This window comes from Diabrotica undecimpunctata, chromosome 3 (assembly GCF_040954645.1).
Source record: "Diabrotica undecimpunctata isolate CICGRU chromosome 3, icDiaUnde3, whole genome shotgun sequence".
Classification (NCBI taxonomy): Eukaryota; Metazoa; Arthropoda; class Insecta; order Coleoptera; family Chrysomelidae; genus Diabrotica; species Diabrotica undecimpunctata.
Window position 1 is genome coordinate 101,717,709 of NC_092805.1, and position 20,944 is coordinate 101,738,652.

At 34.2% G+C, this 20,944-nt stretch overlaps 1 protein-coding gene across 1 annotated transcript in view; it reads right to left on the bottom strand.

Annotated features, from left to right (window-relative positions):
• Nucleotides 1-20,944, bottom strand: part of Pdp (pyruvate dehydrogenase [acetyl-transferring]-phosphatase 1-like protein, mitochondrial) — a 101,506-nt gene that overhangs the window by 20,218 nt on the left and 60,344 nt on the right. Inside the window, exon 2 of the mRNA XM_072526424.1 lies at nt 8,411-8,549. Within this exon, the coding sequence (XP_072382525.1) occupies nt 8,411-8,549 (139 nt within the window). The remainder of the gene's footprint in view (nt 1-8,410; nt 8,550-20,944) is intronic.

Consider the following 20,944-nt stretch of genomic DNA (forward strand, 5'->3'; position numbering starts at 1 on the left):
TTCTTCGGTTACCAAACGAACGACACACTTACAATACTACAAAAGCTAGACATTTACAAAAGAGCACAAAGAACAATAAACTTACAAACGATAATAGGTTACAAATACATAACTACATACTAAATATACATCACTACAATTATACAATTATCAGTACTATACATAAAACAGATTTCCTCTAATAGGAAGTGCATTCCTCTATTATCCTAGGATACAATACATTAACTTGACGCCATTTAGATGTGGCTATACAAGCGAATCCGCAGGATATCATGGACGGACCAGTTAACCGGCGGCACCGTATGAAAAAGAACGAGGAAAGAAAGAAAAGTTATGTATATGATTAGAAGGCAACAATCAAAATATCTCGGACACCCGATGAGAGACGGCACTCAATATAAATACTACAAATAATCTAATAGTTTTCGACAAGCAAGGAATTGGGAGAAGACAAATATCCTGGTTAACAAATGGTTCTCCGCAACAACAACTAAGTTAAGGACAAATAAACAGAATAATTGTAGCCCGAATGGCCACTACAATATTCGAAACGAATAAGCAGCAAACGCAAAAGAAATATCGTATGAATTATAACACTGTCCCTAGATATTAGCAATCTACCTGGACAGACATAATCACGACGAAAAACGCGAAAATGTAAAACATTTATGCTATTCAATAAACAAGGCTTTTTATACATAAGAAGGCAATTTTGAAACGAACAAAAAACAAAAATGGTGCGGCTCCTAAGAACTCTTGTACTTTAAAGAATTCGTACAGTTAAAAGAAAATATCTTAACTATCCAAACGTTAAAACCGTTATTTTAATATAACGTCGCGCAAATACATAAACAAATAAAGCTACGTAAGCTTTAAGCAAAAATATATCCCATAATCTATGGCAATAAAAAGATATCTTGAACAAGTAACACAATGATGGATGGGACTCTCAACATTATAAAATGTGCAACAACTAAGTCCGAAATGATGTCTACAATTGGACGTACCTTGGGGCCCTACATAGCCCAACTGTACGTGTGTTTTAAACATCTTTAAAACAACTAGATTGTTCGAAGAAAGAAGAAAATGATGCTTTTGAGCATAAGGAATGGTAGCATTCCCCAACAAACCGCTAACTTTCGCACGGTGAATAATTTCCTCTGGAAATAAATTCGGAATGCCCAACTGATTATCCGGATTGGCAATACCGGATGGCAACGATTCCAATATACGAGGACTTTTTAAGTCTTGAACAATAAGCAATTCAGCTTGCTTTTTACGAACGTTTCTGATGAAACAAAACACAAATGCCTTTACTCGGCGTGAACGAGAAAGATAGGAGTACGTTTTAAACATATGTACTCCGAATGCTAAATCTAGAGATGGGTGTAATGCCACTCTAGGAACTTTTGACCCAATTATGGTCGTAAGCTGTATCGGCAGCGTCATCACAGACACCCCATCATGGAAATCATGCAAAGAAAAGTCCTTGGACAAGGATTGAATATTAGAATGGACCTGAGGCCCAGAGAGATGTACATTATTAAAGGATAGCCCCGTAGAAGAACTCGCGCTTGTATGAGCGTCACGAGTCTTGTAGGACTCTCTATCATTTACCACTGCAACAGGTGGAAGGAAATATGCAATACTGCTAAGGCCCGTAGGTAACGCCCTAGGGACAATATCTACATGACCTAAAGTCAAGGATAGCTGACCTGACGAACTAGGTGCCATCACACGAGGTATTTGAGACGTGGATGTCTCGAAAGAAGGTTGAGGTTTTGAAAAATATGAGTCTTTTGACATATGATTTTGAGAAGATTTAACTACATTGAGTAGATGGCATAAATCTGAAATAAGTATGGGAGGTCTTTTCCCCACATGTAACCTAGAAGAACAATGGGATGCACTACCTACTTTATAATACGTAAAGGATGGGAGGACGGGCTCCCATATTATAAGTCCCATTGCCTTACAAAACAAATCATCTACAATGTTTCGATCCTCGCTATCTTCAGCGGAATCTACCAATAAGTTCTCGATTTCATCCTGTGCGCATTCATATTTATTATACTCAACCTGTAAATACTCACGACGAACTTTCAAAAGATAATTAATATCGACCAATGAAACATTTTTTGCAATCTAATTACAGTGACGAATAATTGCATTCTTTGCAGACTGTCTCTTGAAATTGAGGGTGTCCATTGTTTAGACAAAAATGGAGCAGCTAATATTTAAAACTGACAAGACAAAAAGAAAAAGATTGTGAACGAGTAAAAGTAATTGTAAATCCCTGGATTTGTCACAGAAACAAACCAAAGAGATACTTGTAATAGTCGAAAGCAGGTCTCTATAATAAGACAACTACAAACAAAATAAAAAAGAACAGTCTCCACAGACCAGGTATCTTATCAAGGAAAAGATATATCCCAACATAAAACGATTACAATCTGTTACTAATATCCCTACAATCAGGAAAAATTAAACAAAAAATGGTTGCAATAACCGAAAATACTTTTTCCGACCTCACAAACACTAACGAACACAAAAGAAGAAATGTCTCTACAGACTGGGTATCTTTTTTCACAAAATAAATACCCCAATGTAAATGGTTATACTAACCGCAAAAAGGTCTCTAGCATAAGAAAACCTTGAAAAAGTAAAAGTAAGAATGTTTTTCGGCAGACTGAGTATATTACACAAAAGAAATACTGCATTAAAAGCACTATCAAAAAATCAGCAAGAAATGGGTATAAAAACCTGAAAAAGGACTCTGTCATAAGAGCACCTTGAATTAATGTATATAAAAAAAAGATAGTCTTTCGGCAGACTGAGTATATGCTTAGACAAAAGAAATACTTCACTGCAATAAGTACGAAAAAATCCGCAAAAAATGGGTATAAAAACACCGGAAAAGGTCTCTGTCATAAGAGCACCTTGAATAAAGGATATGAAAAAGAAATAGTCTTTCGGCAGACTAGTTCTTTCAGTATAAAAGAAGTCTCAATGTAAAATGGTTATAAAAACCGTAAAAAGGTCTCTGTAAAAAGAGCACCTTGAAAATTAATGTAAAGAAGAAAAATCGTCTTGCAGACGACTGGATATCTTTTAGTATGAAAGATATACCGTAATGTAAAAACGAGTATAACAACCGCAAAAAGGCCCCTGTCAGAAGAGAACTTCGAGAAAGCAATGTAAAAAGAAATAGTCTTTCGGTAGACTAGGTATCTTTTTGTAGAAAAGAAATATACAATAAATGGTTATAACAACGGCAAAAAGAAGGTCTCTGTCAGAAGAGCACCTTAAACAAAAAATGTAAAGAAGAAATAGTCTTTCGGCAGACTAGGTATCGTCTTTCGGCAGACGAGTAGGTATATTTTTACATAAAAGACATACCCGACTATATAGTTATGATAACCGCAAAAAGGTATACAGTAAATAAACCTTGTACAACGTAAAAAGTCAAATGTCTTTCGGCAGACTGGGTAACTATTCAGATAAAATAAATACCCGACTATACTATGGTTGTGATAACCGCAATAAGGTCTCTAGCATAAGAGAACCTCTACAAAGAAATAGTCTTTCAGCAGACTAGGTATCGTCTTTCGGCAGACGACTGGGTATCTTTTCAGATAAAAGAAATACCCCAACAAATAGTTATCACAACCAACTAGGCTCCTACTATAAGGAACCCGTGAGCAAGACAAATAAAATGGTTATCATAATTGATAAGGTCCCTACCATAAGGAAACCGTAAACAACGACATATTAACTGGTTATCATAACCAAAAACGCTCCTACCACAAGGAAACCGCAACTACACATGGAAAAAGGTATCTACTATCAGAGAACCCTAAACACACAAAAAAAAACAGAAAAAGAAGAAGAAAATGCGGCTCGAAGGACCAATATGTTGCGTTCTGCACATACGATGACCTCAATATAACAATTGGGGTCATCATAAAGGGGGAGGGAATGATATTCTGTTCAATCTAGAACTCGCTGGTTTCCCCCTTTCAGATTGGGTATGTACATTCAAATAAAGAAAAGAAATGAAAGCCAGCGGACTGTATAGAACTCTATTTTAAAAAGAGGTGAAATTAAACATAAATATACATAACCCAATATACAATTATAACTAAAGAAGGATATAAACTTAAATATTAGTTAACATGAAACAACACCAAAAAGATAACCATTTACAAACCAAAACAAATATGTCGATGAATAGGTTTTAAGAACACATTAACAACAAAGAAATTTAAGATTTCGATTGCTATGGTTGAGTATGATTAGAAATAAAGCATAAATTGATATTAGACGTTAACGAGTGAAAAATATGCGCACATATAATAATATACTTAATCCGTGGTAAAATGAACAAACCTTGTTAATAAAGTTACACAAAATGCAATCAAACATAACATATATGAATTATATTAAACGTAAATACAAATATTAATAAACTCAATTCAAAATATAATCGGTAATGACAAAATACAAAAAAAAATAAGAATACAGTAAATAGTACATAAAACAAAACAAATGCAAAATGTCCAATTGACAACGTTCAATCGCGATCGCGGCACAAATGCGATAAAGTTCCAAACAAATATCAAATAAATATACCAAATGCACGTACTTGATATATGCAGCAACATAGATTAATGGTGTATTGTTCCTTACCCAATGAAAAGATAGCACCCCGGCTATCGCAAAAGATGTTTTCACCGACGAACAACAGGAACCACAAAATTCATAATGCAACTTTTCTGCATAAAACGACTTTCTCGGTCAGAGGACCGATGCCAAGTGTCTCAGGTACCTTTAACCCACACACACACACATCTGTGTTGGTTCGAAGATAAAATTCGACTATGATTTTGTAGATATCCGTCCCTTATCTAACAGATGGCTCGTCTTTTAGCCCTTAAAACTGCTGTGCCCTTGTACACGCAAATCTCGTTTAAATACACTACGGGGAGAATTAAAACTAACAAAAAGTCTTAATATTTAATAAATTAATGTTTATGTATCGTTGCGAAACTGCAACATTTGTAGCATTTGAAGTAGATCACAGGTACTAATTTAAAAGCAATATTGACGTGAAAGTTTTTCTGTTTTACCGGTAGACAAATACTCGTAATAAATTTAAGAATAATTATATATTCCACTAAAATTAAAAATACTCAAATCTACTCAAAATGTCGGAGAAAAAATGCTTAATTTGAGGTACTAATATCTGTTCTTGGTAATGGACTACCATGTTCTGACGTCACAAGAGCGGGGCTTAAAAAATCTTTCCAAACATTTTTAATTCGTATGTATTTGTCCCATAAGAAGTAAGAAATATTGGTGTTTTTAATTGTTTGAATAGTAAATAAGGACTTTTGGTTATGAACATTCATTCTGTGCGATTGGTATTATTTATTGTTCGTGAATTTGTGAGATAAGAATATCAAAGTATTAAGATATTTACTCTTAATGTTCATGTTTTAATGTTATATCATTGTTTGATTAAAACTTTAATTATTTTGTACTGTGTTTCAAGGTATTTTGTTGTTGTTTTTATCGGGGTTATTTCAAAATTAATCAATAAATTATTGACTCTATTTACGAAGTTGAAAAATTATTAAATTGATGTTGTATTCGTTTTCTCGTAGTTTTAAGTAGTTAATAGTAGTTTTGTTGTTATTACTAAAAAATTCAGTAATCCTGGATATCTTCAACACATGTTTACTAGCCATTATATGCACAGATCTAAAAAATAATATTACAACACCCAAAAAACATTTTTTAAACACTCACTATGGCAATTTGATAGAAAGGTTTCCACAGAATGTTATATTACAACTAAAACTCCTTATTTACTACTTAAACTACGAGAAGACAAATATATTTAGTCTTTTACAGGATAGAATCACTGGCAACGAAAAAAGAATAAAACATTAATTTAAATATTTTTCAACTTCGTAAATAAATTCAATGATTTATTTTGATATAAACCTGATAAAACAACGACAAAGTACCTGGAAATATAGTAAAAGAATAACTAAATTTTTAATAAAACAATAACATAATCTTAAAATATGAACATTAAGGGTAAATATCCTAATAATTTAATATTCTTACCTCACAAATTCACGAACAACAAATAATACCAATCGCACAGAATGAATGCTCATAACCGAAAGCCCTTATTTACTATTCAAACAATTAAAAAAAAACAATATTTTCAACTTTTTATGGGACAAATACACACAAATTAGAAATGTTTGAAAAGGTTTTCCAAGTCCCGCGCATTGTGACGTCAGACTTATGTAGTCCATTAGTTACCCTCACATATCTATGTCTAAAACATTACTTACTGTTTTGAAATATTTTACAAAAGGAAAGACAAGAATCAATCTATAATATAAAATGAATCGCAAAATGTGTTGGTAAGCGCATAACCCAACAACGCATGGACCAATCTTAACAATTCTTTTTTTAAAATGATCCTTGAAGTCTAAGGATGGTTTTTACGGCGAGAAAAATTCAAATAATTTCCGGGAAAACCCTAAAACAGCTCTTTTCTTTTTCCCATACAAATATTTTCTAACGCGTGTTCGTGTGTGTGCGTGTTCGCGTTGGAGGATCTAATGCGTTCACACAAAAGTGATAATATCGTGAACCCAAACAAATTGAAAAGTCAAAAAATGTAAGAGCTATAGATTTGATTGGCCTCGCAATATTCTTTCTTTTGTTTTTTTTTGTTTTAGTTTCGGAACGCGACATAAATTGCATCAGTTTTCACGTCGTTGCATCTGTCAAACAAATCGCGTTAAAAACCGTTTATTATCTTTAATAATTAATTTATTACATTCTATACACATACATTGTTTTGGCTCTCTTATATGGTTCAAAATCCGCGGTCGGCCACTTTTACGCAAGTTAACACATGGTATCCCTTCTTCACATTCTCTTATGGTGCGATAAATTGTCGATTTGCTTATGTTTTGATCTCGATATATATTAACAATATCTCGTTTCGACATTCGCCCAACCATATTATAAACACCTCGACGAATATCAATTTTATAAGACATTTTGCAGAGCACAAACCAAAATATTCTGCTTTGTTTATTAAATTTAATGTCAATAACTGATGACATTTCAATTCCATGGCCTTCTTTGTTAAATGCATTTTGCTTCTCAATCAGACCAGGTGAAATTTTTCCCAAAACGTTATGTAAATAAATCAACAACAATACTAGAATTGAAGGAGAACATTCGAAACTCCACAATACTAGAACGTCTCAGCAACACTACTGAGATTATAAAAAGTATCAAGAAGAGAAAGCTCGGACATGTAATGAGAGGAAATATAGATTGGTACAAAATATTATGCAAGGGAAAATAGCAAGCAAACGCAATCCGGGACAAAGAAAGACTTCATGGTGGAAGAACTTGCGAGATTGGTATGGTATTGATACAAGCATGCTATTTAGGGTGGCAGTGAATAGAATTAAGATAGCTAAGATGGTAACCAACATTCTGAAAGGACATGGTACGCCAAGAAGAAGATTCCTCAAGAAATGGATAACATAACCCGCGCTTTGTGTCAAAAAGTTAAGGGCTGAGTCTGGAAAATGCCAGGGGCAAGAAAATGACCACGTCATCACAAAGTGAAAAGTTGTAACTGCTGAAGAACTCTCTAAATACAAATGTATACTAGCGTACTTTCTAGAGGCCAAAAATGGAAATTTAAAAGTGACATTGTCACCACATTAGAAAGCAAAATAAAGTATTAAGGGTAGAACTCTGTACAATACTGGATTCCAAGCCCGATCCGGTATTACATCTGAGTATACGGGTTGACAGGGAAGACGAGGTAGAACTGAACAGGCTATTTTAGACTCAAATGAACCAAAGCCGGAGAAAATGACTTCCATGCATGAGACCGAATGGGATACTACACAGACAAAAGAAATATAATCGGGGCATTTACTGAATGTGCTTAATATCCACACGATGTTTAACAATGAGATCCGGCAAAACAATTATTGAATCAAGAGAAATCCTTCAAAAGGACGGGTTTTTGATACAAAAGTCTCACGATCAAAAGCCAAAATAAAGTAGTGTTTCGCCAAATTTCTATTCTTCGATTCCATTTGTATTTTTATAACACTGCTCATGCTTAATTAAAATTTTTAGTTTAGTCATTTATCTTTTACTTATTCTATCATTGAGATTGTTTTCTCGTCTTTTCGACGACCTAACCGCATCGCTCATAAATTTGATAAGAATTTAGGTAAAAAGATGCCGATCAATGATATAAAGCTATGTATTATATATATATATATATATATATATATATATATATATATATATATATATATATATTGTTCCTACAGAACATGCTTACCATTTGTCAGCAAGCAAGAAGCTTCTGATCTTGTGTCTTCTATAGGGTTGTTCGACGCTAGTTGATTAGAATCATAGGATTTTACCGGGCCTTTAGGAAACTCGTGCGTGTATTCATTAGCTCTAAGTATATCATCTACCTAAAATTATTAAAAATCAATATTAGTTTACAAATCAGGTACAATTTCTGTAATTATCAGAAAAAAATAATTATTTGATGTAAAATGATAAACGTGGTCAAACTAAAAATTCAGACGATTACACATTAATAGATATACAGTGGAGTAGATCAAATCAAAAAAGTTCGATGCGGTATAGCTAAGTGAACGAATACTAACCAAAAGATTAAAACTGGATGGAGGTCAGAAGAAAGATCAAACTACCCACAACACAAAGGGCAACGGAAAGAGCAATGTTAGGTATACGACTGTCAGATAAAAAGAGGAACGACTGGGTAAGATAAAAAACAAGGGTCGAGGATATCAGAACAAAAATTGCCAAACACTAATGGAGCTTCGCAGGTCACACTGCTAGACAAAAATAACAACGTTGGAACGCCACAATACAACAGTGGAACGCCACAATACAACATCGGAGACCGTATAAAGGTAGAAGACCAAGAGGAAGACCATAGATGAGACGGGCAGACGACATAAAAAGAATAGCCGGAACACATTGAACGTATGTTGCTCGGGATAGAGATCGACGGAAGGAATTGGGAAGGCCTATGTCCAAAAATGGACGATAGAAGGCTAAGAAGAAGAAGGGGGACGAGGAGCATTTATCAATTATTGGCGTATATGCTTCACAGGAAGATAAAAAGGAAGAAACAATACATTACCACAAATCACGTAAAAAAATAATTAATCAAACAGATCATGTGATTATAGAATATAGAATATAATATAACGATATAATCTTTAAAAAGTGATTTTCCAATTTGTATTTGTTCTTTTAAATAAACCTTTACATTAACATATTTTGTAATTTTTTTTTCAAACGTACAACGATACGATACAAGCTGTTGTTTGATATTAAGAATGCATTCAATACGCTGCCCTGGCTGCCCCCTGTCCTTAAAAAACTTCTTTTTCGTTTCTCTGGTTGTGTGTTGTCTTTAATAATTTTCATTTTGAAACGCGCTCTGTTTTGCGACTAGCTGTTAACTTTTACATCTATAGGGAACGAATATTCGTTAATAATAGCTGTATTGAATACTATTTTTAACAAATTTTTCCAAAAAATATTACGTCATTTACATTGGTGACTATGCTGCGTCTGACCCTTAGAAATAAGCGATTTCGTAGCCTCCTTAAATTACGATTTATTCCTATGGTTCCATATTAAACTACCAAACCTTATTAACGTTAACTCTATTCTTGGTATTGGAAATTACCAAAAAAGCAGTATTTCCATCAAATTTTAATTAAACGACACAACATTTATCATTTGTCATAGATAATTTGTTTTTTCATATACATTTAACTGCGATCACAATCATTTATAATATTTTGCTTTGGAATTACTAAACCACTGGATTAATTAAATTTTTCCGAATATGAATTTTTTTAACCGATTTATTATAGACTCGCAATAGTAGTAATTGTCTAATAAAACAATTGTTTTAAAACATTTTTTTCTATGAATTATTTAAAATAAAAATTAAAAATTATGACAATGTATTAAAATAAATGTTTAGCTTTAAAATTTTCACACAATTTGATTTCTGATCTACGAGTATTTACTGTAAATAAAGTAAATACATTATCAATTGTTGTCATTAATGAACATTCAATTGTTAATTAAATTCCAAATTCTTCAAAATTTTTCACTCGCCGAATGTTGTCCAATTGGAGAGTATTAATTTTTTTTCTGATTGTGTTGGCTCCTGTGGAGTAATTTGGAGATCTAAATATACATATTCTGTAACTATCTCTACATTAATGTTGTTCTGAAACTATTTTCTTGAGGCATTTTCAAGTTAACCATCCCTATATTTTCTTCCCAGACTTATATTTGGTATTTGATAATTACTCCTCTATTTTGTTAGTTTGTCGGAAAATAGCTTACAGTAGGTGAGTACATACTATTCGGGGATAGTAGGTCTCCTTGTCTAACGCATTTTTTTTATTTGAATTGATAATATCGTGCCAAATAGGTTAACTATTATAGTGGGCAATTATATTTATACCAATTAGGCAAACTGGATACCGCTGCGTCGGAAATGTGTAGAATGAAGACCAACATACTGGGGTCTAGCGATATACAATGGCCTGAATCAGGAAAATGTAACACCAGAAATGGAACAATATATTATTCCGGTAACAACAACAAACACAGGTAAGTAAGTTGAGAATTCTGAAAAATATGTTTGTAACTTTATTCCCTACACTGATCGAGTATTGGTGCTGTCTTTCAAACCTGATTTAAAACGTAAAATAAATATAATTCGAGTATATGCACCCGCTGCAGACAAGGATGAATACACCATAGAGGCCAACATGCCATTGTATCAGTTAGAAAAGAAGCCTTCAAGCCTCTTGAAGAAAAAAGAAAACCTTGGCGACAGTAGAAATTCTTGAACTTATGGAAAAACGGAGAAAACATAAAGCAAAAGACCTGAACAAATACGAAGAAATTGAAAATAAGGGAAACGTCTGTAAGAAAATTCGAGATGCAAAAGAGAGGTAGAGATGCAAGGAAATAGAAGATCTGGATAAAAAGTATAATAGCTTTAGTTTACACAAAAAATCAAAGAAATGACAGGTTCTTAAAATGGAACAAGAACGAATATCCTTAAAAATAATAAAGGAGATATTATTACTGATGTGAAGGAGATATTGTGTTACTGGACCATCCAACAACTATTTAATGATGAAAGAGAAGAACTGTCATTAGAAACCACAGAGAATACTGAACCAGTAACATTACAAGAAGAATGGCAAAGCTACTGGACCAGATGATGTGTCCATAGAATTGTTAAAACTTATTGTAGAAGATGTTATTAATGTAATGGTTGAACTATTCAGTATCTAATATATCAGAGTGCCACAATATCCAGACAATGGCTGCAATCGACCTTTGTAGCAATTCCCAAAAAGTCTAGGGCAAAAATCTGTTCAGATCACAGATCAATAGCTTTAATGAGTTAAACACTTATAATATTTTTGAAAATAATACACAGCAGAATCAGGATATATATTTGTAGACTTCGAAAAGACATTTGATAGGGTTCAACATACAAAGTTTGTAGAGATAATAAAAAGCAAAAATATTGACAGTGTGATACAAAAATTATATCTAATCTATATTGAGTTATTAAACTGCTAAGACAGGAGTTAACAACCAGAATACCCGAGATATCAAAATGCAGAGAGGAGCCCGGCAGGGTTGCAAGTTGTCCCCCCTGCTCTTCAATGTCCACAGAGAAAGAGGTATTTAAAGAAGGGCTCGCAGATTCAATAGAGGGTATATCTATCAATGGAGAAATTTTGAATAACTTACGTTTTGCAAAAGATACAGTAATAATAACAGGAATTACACAAATAACTATTAACATATAATTGATTATTGCATAATAACTATTAATATAACAAATAACATTTCTTATAATTTTATTGTATTTTACTAAACACTTATATAAGTTAATTGTATTAATAAACCAACAGTTTTGGTTAACACGGTAGAAATAAATATTTAAATAATTGCATCGTTCCAAAGACGATTTAAAATGAGGAGTCTCGTGACCTCGGTTAAAAAAATTGTCAATTACGTCATTACCGAACACCTATACAGTAATGTCCATATATAGAAATTGATGGCCATTCAAAAATTAAAATTGAGGTGTTTTAAGATTTGTAAAAGTCGCCTGCTTCTAAAATAATAAATTTATTCCATATATTTGCATCATACTGTATGTTTTAATGGCCTAAATATATCTTAAATCATACAGTACAAAGGTGATGAACAAAAATGCACAAACTACAGGGCCTTAAAACTATGCAATACTTTTAGACACACCATCAAAATATGAGAGAGAGTAATTATTGATATTCATTTTTTCGTTATTATTATTTATCGATTATCATTTAACCAGCGACCTCATTAAGTTTTATACAAAACATTTGGTCTAAAGATGTCTACGGTAATTTTCAGAAAGTTCGTATCCTACTGGATACAGGCTCAATGGCTAATTTTATTTCAGATAGTTGTTTTCGGCGCTTAGGTCGTTCCCGTAATAATTTATCAATCCCAGTGGAAGGTCTAAACGGAATGTCGACGTGTACCACTCAGGGTACCACGTTCTGTCATATTAAACCGTGTGATCGTGACGGCCCGATCTTCTCGTTGGACGCAATCATTGTGAAAAAGGTGTGTTCAAATCAACCTAAGGTATTTATCAATCCTCACGATCTTATTCATATACGTGATCTGAAATTAGCAGATCACACATTCTATCAACCCGGTCCGATAGACATGCTGATAGGTGCTAAATTAGTTCCTCTCTTTTTAAAGTCTGGTCGAATTCTTGGCGAACCAAACCAACCTGTCGCTTTAGAAACCATTTTCGGTTATGTGCTACAAGGGCGAGTCTCTACGGATCTTTCAAATTGTAATTTTACCGCTTTACATACGTCTATGGATACAAACATAGATAGTCTTTTACAAAGGTTTTGGGAAGTCGAAAATATATCTAAACCTGTCATTTTGTCCCATGACGATCAAGTTTGTGAAAATATTTATAAGGCATTTACTTTCCGAGAGTCAACAGGCAGATTTTCTGTTCCTCTACCGTTTCGACAACCCAATCCTGTCTTTTGCGATACTTATTCTCAAGCATATCGTCGTTTTTGCATGTTAGAGAATCGTTTTAAGAAAATTCCGGATCTCAAAGAAAAATATGTTGAGTTTATGAATGAATATATTACTTCCCAACATATGGTCCCGGTTCCTGAATCCGATTTTAAATCGCCTACCTCGTATTATTTTGCTCATCACGCAGTTTTCAAAAAACAACTTGTTAATTCGTCTCTTGTTTCCAAAATTCGTGTTGTCTTCGACGCCAGTCTACGTGACGTTCGAGGTGTGTCTCTCAATGATACTTTATATACAGGTCCTAAGCTTCAAAAGGACATCTCTTCGCTTTTACTTAATTTTCGATATTTTCGTTACTGCTTCACGTGCGATATAAAGCAAATGTATCGACAAATTAACGTAAACAGAGAATTTTGGAATTATCAAAGAATTCTCTGGAGGTCGGATTCTTCTAAACCTCTCCAAGAATACTTTTTACGTACTGTTACGTACGGTGTTTCTTCTTCACCTTATCTCGCATTAAAAACCTTACAAGAGTTAGCTGAGTCGGCAGAGTCTCGTTTCCCTAATGCTTCACAAGCTTTAACGCGACATTTTTATATTGACGACGGTCTATTAGGAAGTGATTCTCTGTCATCTACCCGCTCTCTACAGTTAGAGCTCATTCAACTTTTAAAGCTCGGGGGTTTTGAGCTAGGCAAATGGGCCAGCAACCATCCCAGTCTACTCCAAGATTTTGGCTCCGATATTCTGACATCTTGTTCGTTTGATAAAGAGGAACCTTCCGTTATTAAGGTGCTAGGCCTGAAATGGGACCCGTCGACTGATGTCTTTTCTTATTCTTACTGTCCCCTTGACAAAACTTGTACAAAGCGGGCTATTCTTTCGGAAATTAGTCGTATTTTTGATCCTCTTGGTTTCATCTCCCCGTGTTTTAAGGGCCAAACGTCTGCTACAACAGTTGTGGCAATCCAATGTATCTTGGGATGATGAACCACCTGAACAAATACAACAGGTATGGCATCAGTTTAAAACCGAGTTACCTGACCTTGCAAACATTCAAATCCCTAGACACTTCGGCTTTAATAAATCTTCTAAAGTTGAGATTCATGGATTCTGCGATGCTTCAGAGTTAGGATACGCCAGCGCTGTATTGCTGGCGGATCTAGTCGCCTTCATTAAAGAGTCGTTTAAGCATATCTTTTCTTTTTCCGATATTCATGTTTGGTCGAATTCCACGATTGCTCTTACTTGGGTTAATTCTTCTCCGCATAAATGGAAAACCTTTATTGCCAATCGAGTAAGACACATACAAGAACTTATACCATGTTCTTCTTGGCATTATGTGCCATCTAACCAAAACCCTGCTGATTGTGCTAGTCGTGGTTTGACACCGGCACAACTACTACAATTTTCACTCTGGTGGCGTGGTCCTGATTTTCTTTCGAAGTCAAGGGAGTGTTGGCCCTCTCAAGTTAATTTTCACTCCTCCCACTCCACGGAAATGTTAGAAGAAAAATTGCCCACTGTATTATCATTGATACCGGTCATTTCGGATAATATCATCTCTACTTTACTTTCAAAATTTTCATCCCTGATAAAAATTCAGAAAGTCATGGTTTACGTCTTAAAATTCGTGGCTAAACTTCAAAGAAAAAACAATGCTGCATCTTTCGATTCCCTGAACAGTCATTTAGAGATGGAATCTGCGTTACGATACATTGTTAAGCACGTACAAGCTGACGTTTTTTCGGATATTTTCCTCAAAATTCAACAAAATTCGCTGTTACCCATACCTTTTCGTAAACTCGCACTCTTTATTGATGAATATGGTCTTTTGAGAGTAGGAGGTCGATTACAAAAGTCTCGGTTGTCTTTTGATGTAAAACATCCATTGCTATTACCCAAAACTCATCGTCTCACCGATTTAATCATCGAATGGACTCATCAAACGCATCTGCACCCTGGTTTAAAGGCTATGCATTATTTATTGCTTCAACGTTTTTGGATTCTGCCTCCGAAAAGTGCCATTCATCGCTGTTTGTCGAAGTGCATTCGTTGTTTTAGATGCCGACCTAAATCTTACAACCCCTTTATGGCAAACTTGCCAACTGTCCGAGTTACTCCGTTACGTGCTTTCCTGTCTGTGTGGATTTTGCAGGACCATTCTCGTTATTAATGTCCAAACATAGAGGTGCAAAAACATATAAAGGATATGTTTGTGTATTCGTGTGTACGAGTACAAAGGCCATTCATCTGGAAGTAACTTCAAATCTTAGTTCTGAGTCCTTTTTGGCTGCCTTTCGTAGATTTGTATCTCGACGCGGTAAGTGCCTAACCATTAGGAGTGATCAAGGTACCAATTTTAAGGGAGCCAGCAACGAAATCATTAAACTAGCTCAATCTGCTGCTGAGACTCTTTCTATTACCTGGGATTTTAATCCACCCGGTGCCCCTCATTTTAATGGGTTAGCCGAGGCTGGGGTCAAATCATTCAAGAACCATATGTATCGTGTTTTGGGTACACAAATTTTGACTTATGAAGAGTTCTATACTCTTATGACTCAAATCGAGGCAGTTCTTAACTCCCGTCCTTTGTGTGCAGCAAGCTCTGACCCTAATGACTTGCAGGCACTGACTCCTGGTCATTTTTTAGTTTTTGAACCCTTAGTGGATTCAATTCCCGATCCAGATCTAAGCGCTTTAAAGATTAACCGTCTGAATCGTTGGCAGTTAATCCAAAGGATAAGAGGGGACTTTTTTAAAAGATGGTCTAAAGAGTATATTCATTCTCTTCAAGAGCGATCTAAATGGCATAGTCCAACCCCATCTCTCATTAAAGGTTCTCTAGTCCTCATAAAAAATGAACAACAGCCTCCTCTTCGCTGGCAATTGGCCAGAATCATTGAGTTGCATTACGGCACCGACGGTATTGTACGCGTTGTTAGTCTGAGGACAGCTTCAGATGGCATCCTACAACGTCCGGTGGTCAAGATCTGTCCACTACCTATTTGTTAACAACTATATTTCTCTTCATTTCTATTGTTATTATAGTAATAGTTAAGTGTTTGTTTTTTGTTCTTATCATTGTAGTTGTTTTTAAAAACATTCGTTTTGGGGCGGAGAATGTTTGGAAAAGTATCAAGACTGATTTAAATATTTTATTTTTAATATTCAGAATATGACCTTATTTAGTTTTAAATCTTTTATTCAATCATAGTATATTAGCTAAGTATAATATGGCTTTAGTTCATCCTTTAAATTCTCGAACTCAAATTGGCTGATTAATTATTGTCAAGTTCTGAGAATTCACTTGTCTGAAAACAACATGTTTTTGGGAAACATTTATCAACCCAAACACGTCAGAGTCCTTAAGGAAACGTACCCATTCTTTGTGTAGAAAATTTAAAATGCCACTTTAAGCTTAATTTACGGCTATTCACGGAGGTCCTAAGAACAGAAGAACCACCCCAATGGATTCGCGTACATACATATTTTGTTTCGTATGATCGGCCACTTTACAACAACCTCTCATCGTGGATAGAACCAAGCAAACCAGCATTTTTACCCTTAGACCTTAGACTCCGAGCGAGGCCCAACCACAGACAAAAGGTAAGTGAATTTCATATAGAATTGACAATAAGATATTAAATCTGCCAATTTTTATTTGAATTGCATTTTATTTTACATATCTATTTACGAACATTTGCTATTTTTCGCTAATTTACTTACAAACAAATTATTACATTTTTTCGTTATTATTATTTATCGATTATCATTTAATCAGCGACCTCATTAAGTTTTATACAAAACACATAGTATTCATTGATCTTGAGAAAGCATATGATAGAGATTATAAAGAGGTTCCGTGGTGGGTGCTCCTAAAGAAAGGAGTTCCCGGTGAGTATGTGAAATTTGTGAGAGACGTGTATAAGATAGTAACAACTTGTATTAAGATAGATATGGGAGAGACATAAATTTCATGTGAAAATAGGATTTCATAAAGTAATTCCTATTTTCATGGGAATAAGCCATTGAAGTTTAAAATAAGTTTATTGGTGTTTCAATGTCCACTTCGGAAATCGTTCTCAAAATACAAACAATAATAAATTAAAATTAAACAAATTTTGTTTTATGTTACTGATTGAAAATTCTTCTAATTATTTAATTTTATTCATATTGACAATTCAGACATATATTATACATCTTAAAGTAGACGACTTTAAAATGATATTGCCAATATTGCTGAGTTGCGTCATTTGAAATTAAGTTTGCGAAGTTGAAGCGTCAATAAACTTATTTTAAACTTCAATTGTGGCTTATTCTCATTAAAATAGTAATTACTTTAAGATGCAACAAGAAAATAGCTTCAGAACAATATTAGGATTGCATAAGGGCTGAGTGCTTAGTCCTTAGAGTATCTGGAATGGTCATTTAAATATGGAGTTCATTATCATCAGTTAGCGCTACAGTCCTTCGTGAGTCCAGTCCTACCTCAAAACATTCTTCCATCCTTCCATGCCGAGTGTCTGTCTTCTCCATCCCTTTACTCCAATTTGTCTTAAATCGTCTTGCACATCCTCCACATATCTGAATTTAGGTGGCCCCCTTTTCTTCTTCCGACTGACCTGTTTAGCATGGTTATTTTAGCAGGGTCACTTTCATCCATACGCATAACGTAGCCCACCCATCTTGGGCGGTTTATTTTGATGGTTTTCACGATGAAACCAAAGATAGAGTTACCATTACAAATAATGTGATAACTTTGGATGGTAAAATGATTGTGAAAATTAATATTACCTAGGTTTATTTTACAGAGCATGTTATAATTTCTTATAATAAAAATGATGAAATATTAACTAAAACTGAGGTTATGTTACGTACGTTTATACTTTGTTTTTAAATATGTGGAGTCATCATAAGTTTATTCGAGCTATATAAAGCAAATCCGTGTTTATATGTGCCAAAACATCCATTATAAAAAAATAGGAATGCGAGAATAAAATCTTTGGAAAAAATAAAGGCGGAATTGTGCAAACTTGGTGTAGATGTAGCTGTGGCAAAGATAACAGCCAAGTTTAACGATTTACGAACAAACTTCTTACAGCAACGTAGAATATATTTTTTATCATCTGTAAAAAGCGGAGCTAGTAGCGATGATGTAAGTAATATCACTATTACGTTACGGCTTTTTATGTGTATTTGTTGGGCTAATTTGATTAGAATTTTGTTGATAACACTGAAACCATTACGATGAGTAGCGTACACAAACAAGTATACATGAAAAAAAGTAACAGTAGAAGTAATGTTTTTTTTTAAACATAATAGTTGCTCTATAATTATTTTATTTTATTAGATTGACAAACCTTCGCCATTGTATTATGAAAAACTATTTGTAGCTGAGCATCGCATACCTAGGTGTTCACAGGACAGCCTTTCGTCTTTAACAATCCTACCAGCCAATGAATATGTTACCATGGATTATGTCCAAGAAAATGAAATAGATTTTGTAAGTAGTCAGACGGCGTTCAAATTGAAAAAGTATCAAGTTACAAATACTTTTGTACTTCAATAAACGAAACTAAAGACCAAAACAATGAAATAAAAAGACGTATCGAAATTGCCAGGGCCACTTTCATAAAGATGAGGAAATTCTTCTGCAACAGAGATATAAGCATCCCTCTCCGATTAAGAATGCTAAGGGGCTACGTATTTAACACGCTATTACACGGTGTAGAGGCCTGGACTCTCAAGCAGAACAATATAAAAAAATATTGAAAGTTTCGAGATGTGGTGCTACCGTCGAATGCTGAAGATAAGTTGGGTTGAAAGAGTTACAAATTTTGAAGTAATGCGAAGGATAGGAAAAGACCCAGAAATTTTGTCAACGATCAAACGAAGAACACTCGAATATTTGGGTCACTTGATGAGAGGACATAAATACGCATTACTTCAAAATATAATGCAAGGAAAAATAGAAGGAAAACGGAATCCAGGCCGTAGAAGAATGTCATGGCTGCGTAATTTGAGAGAGTGGTTTGGCTGTACCACTAATGAACTGCTGTAAACAAGGTCAGGATAGCCTTGATGATTTCCAATCTCCGATAGGAGTGGCACAAGAAGAAGAAGAAGAAGTAGTCAGATGAATATTGTATTGTGAGTATAAACTTTCATTTACCATTTTTGTTTGAAATTTTTTAATTGGAAAATAATTATAAGGGATTTTACTTTAAGGGGTATAGTAGCGTTAAAACATTTATTGGGAATTAAAATCACATTAGCTTAAAAGTCTTTTTTTATTAACGTTTTAATTTCTAAATCAGTTTATATATGATTGGATTTACAGTCCTTCTGCATCACAGAATGTGCCTACCCCTTTATTAAGAGACAACACCCCATCCTTAGGAGATACTATTAGAAAGAGGCTAAAAAAAAAAGAAACAAACCTGACGATGAGGTGATTTTTTTCAATAAAGCGGCTGATGTTTTGTCAACGTTAACAAATGATCTGGCAAACTAAGAGCAGCAAAAACCTGTAGAGACTCCTGCAAAGTCAAATTTAAAAATATTTGCAGAATTTGTAGAGAATCAGTTGGAGTTTTTGATGTCTGATGAAGAGACATTATTAGAAACACAAGAAAAAATAACAAACATTATTTGGGATGCCAGAAAAATGTTTAAAAAATAAAAATTTTCAAGTTACTCATTTATTAATAATAATATACATTTTTTACATGTTAAATCTCGGTATGGCAGCAGTTTGCCAATCAACTGAACCACTGTTATTGTTGAAATACTCTTTAAATTTATTTCTTACATTATGAGCTTTAGCTGTCGAACGATTACCTACTTGAATAATTAATCTATTTGAAAGCATAACCTGTGATTCATCTTATTCTACATATGCTTTAAAATTCTCTGAAACTAATAAACTATGCAACGCTAAGCAAGCCAAAATTATTTTTTTTTACTTTATCTGCATTTAAATTTCTTGGATTAGGCAATACTCTAAACCTGTTAGCTAAGATTCCAAATGAGCTTTTAATTATTCGACGTGCTCTAGATAGTCGATAATTGAATATTTTTTCAGATTCTGACAATCCCCTATTAGGATAAGGTTTCATAATTCGACTTCTTCTTCAAGTGCCATCTTCGTCCCGAAGGTTGGCGATCATCAGGGCTATACGTATTTTCGAAACTGCTGACCGAAACAATTCGTTGCTGCTACAGCTATACCATTCCCGTAGATTCTTTAGCCAGGAGTTTCGTCTTCTTCCTATGGACCTTTTTCCTGCTATTTTCCCTTGCAAAATTATTCGAAGCAGTTCATATCTTTCGCCTCTTGTAATGTGTCCCAAGTATTGCAGTTTTCGTTTTTTGATCGTAAATATGACTTCCTTTTCTTTATTCATTCTTATCAAGACCTCGACATTGACTCTCTCGGTCCATGATATTCTCAGGATTCTGCGATACATCCACAGTTCAAATGCCTCTAATTTTTTGGTATCAATATTTTTCAACGTCCATGACTCCATTCCGTAGAACAGCACAGAAAGTACGTAACATCTCATCAGGCGAAGTTTCATTTCAAGGCTCAAATCTCTTCCTCAGAACACTCTCTTCATTTTAGTGAATATGGATCTGGCTTTTTCTATTCTTATTTTGATTTCTGCTGAGCTATCGTTGTCTTCATTTATAAAAGTGCCTAAATATTTGTATT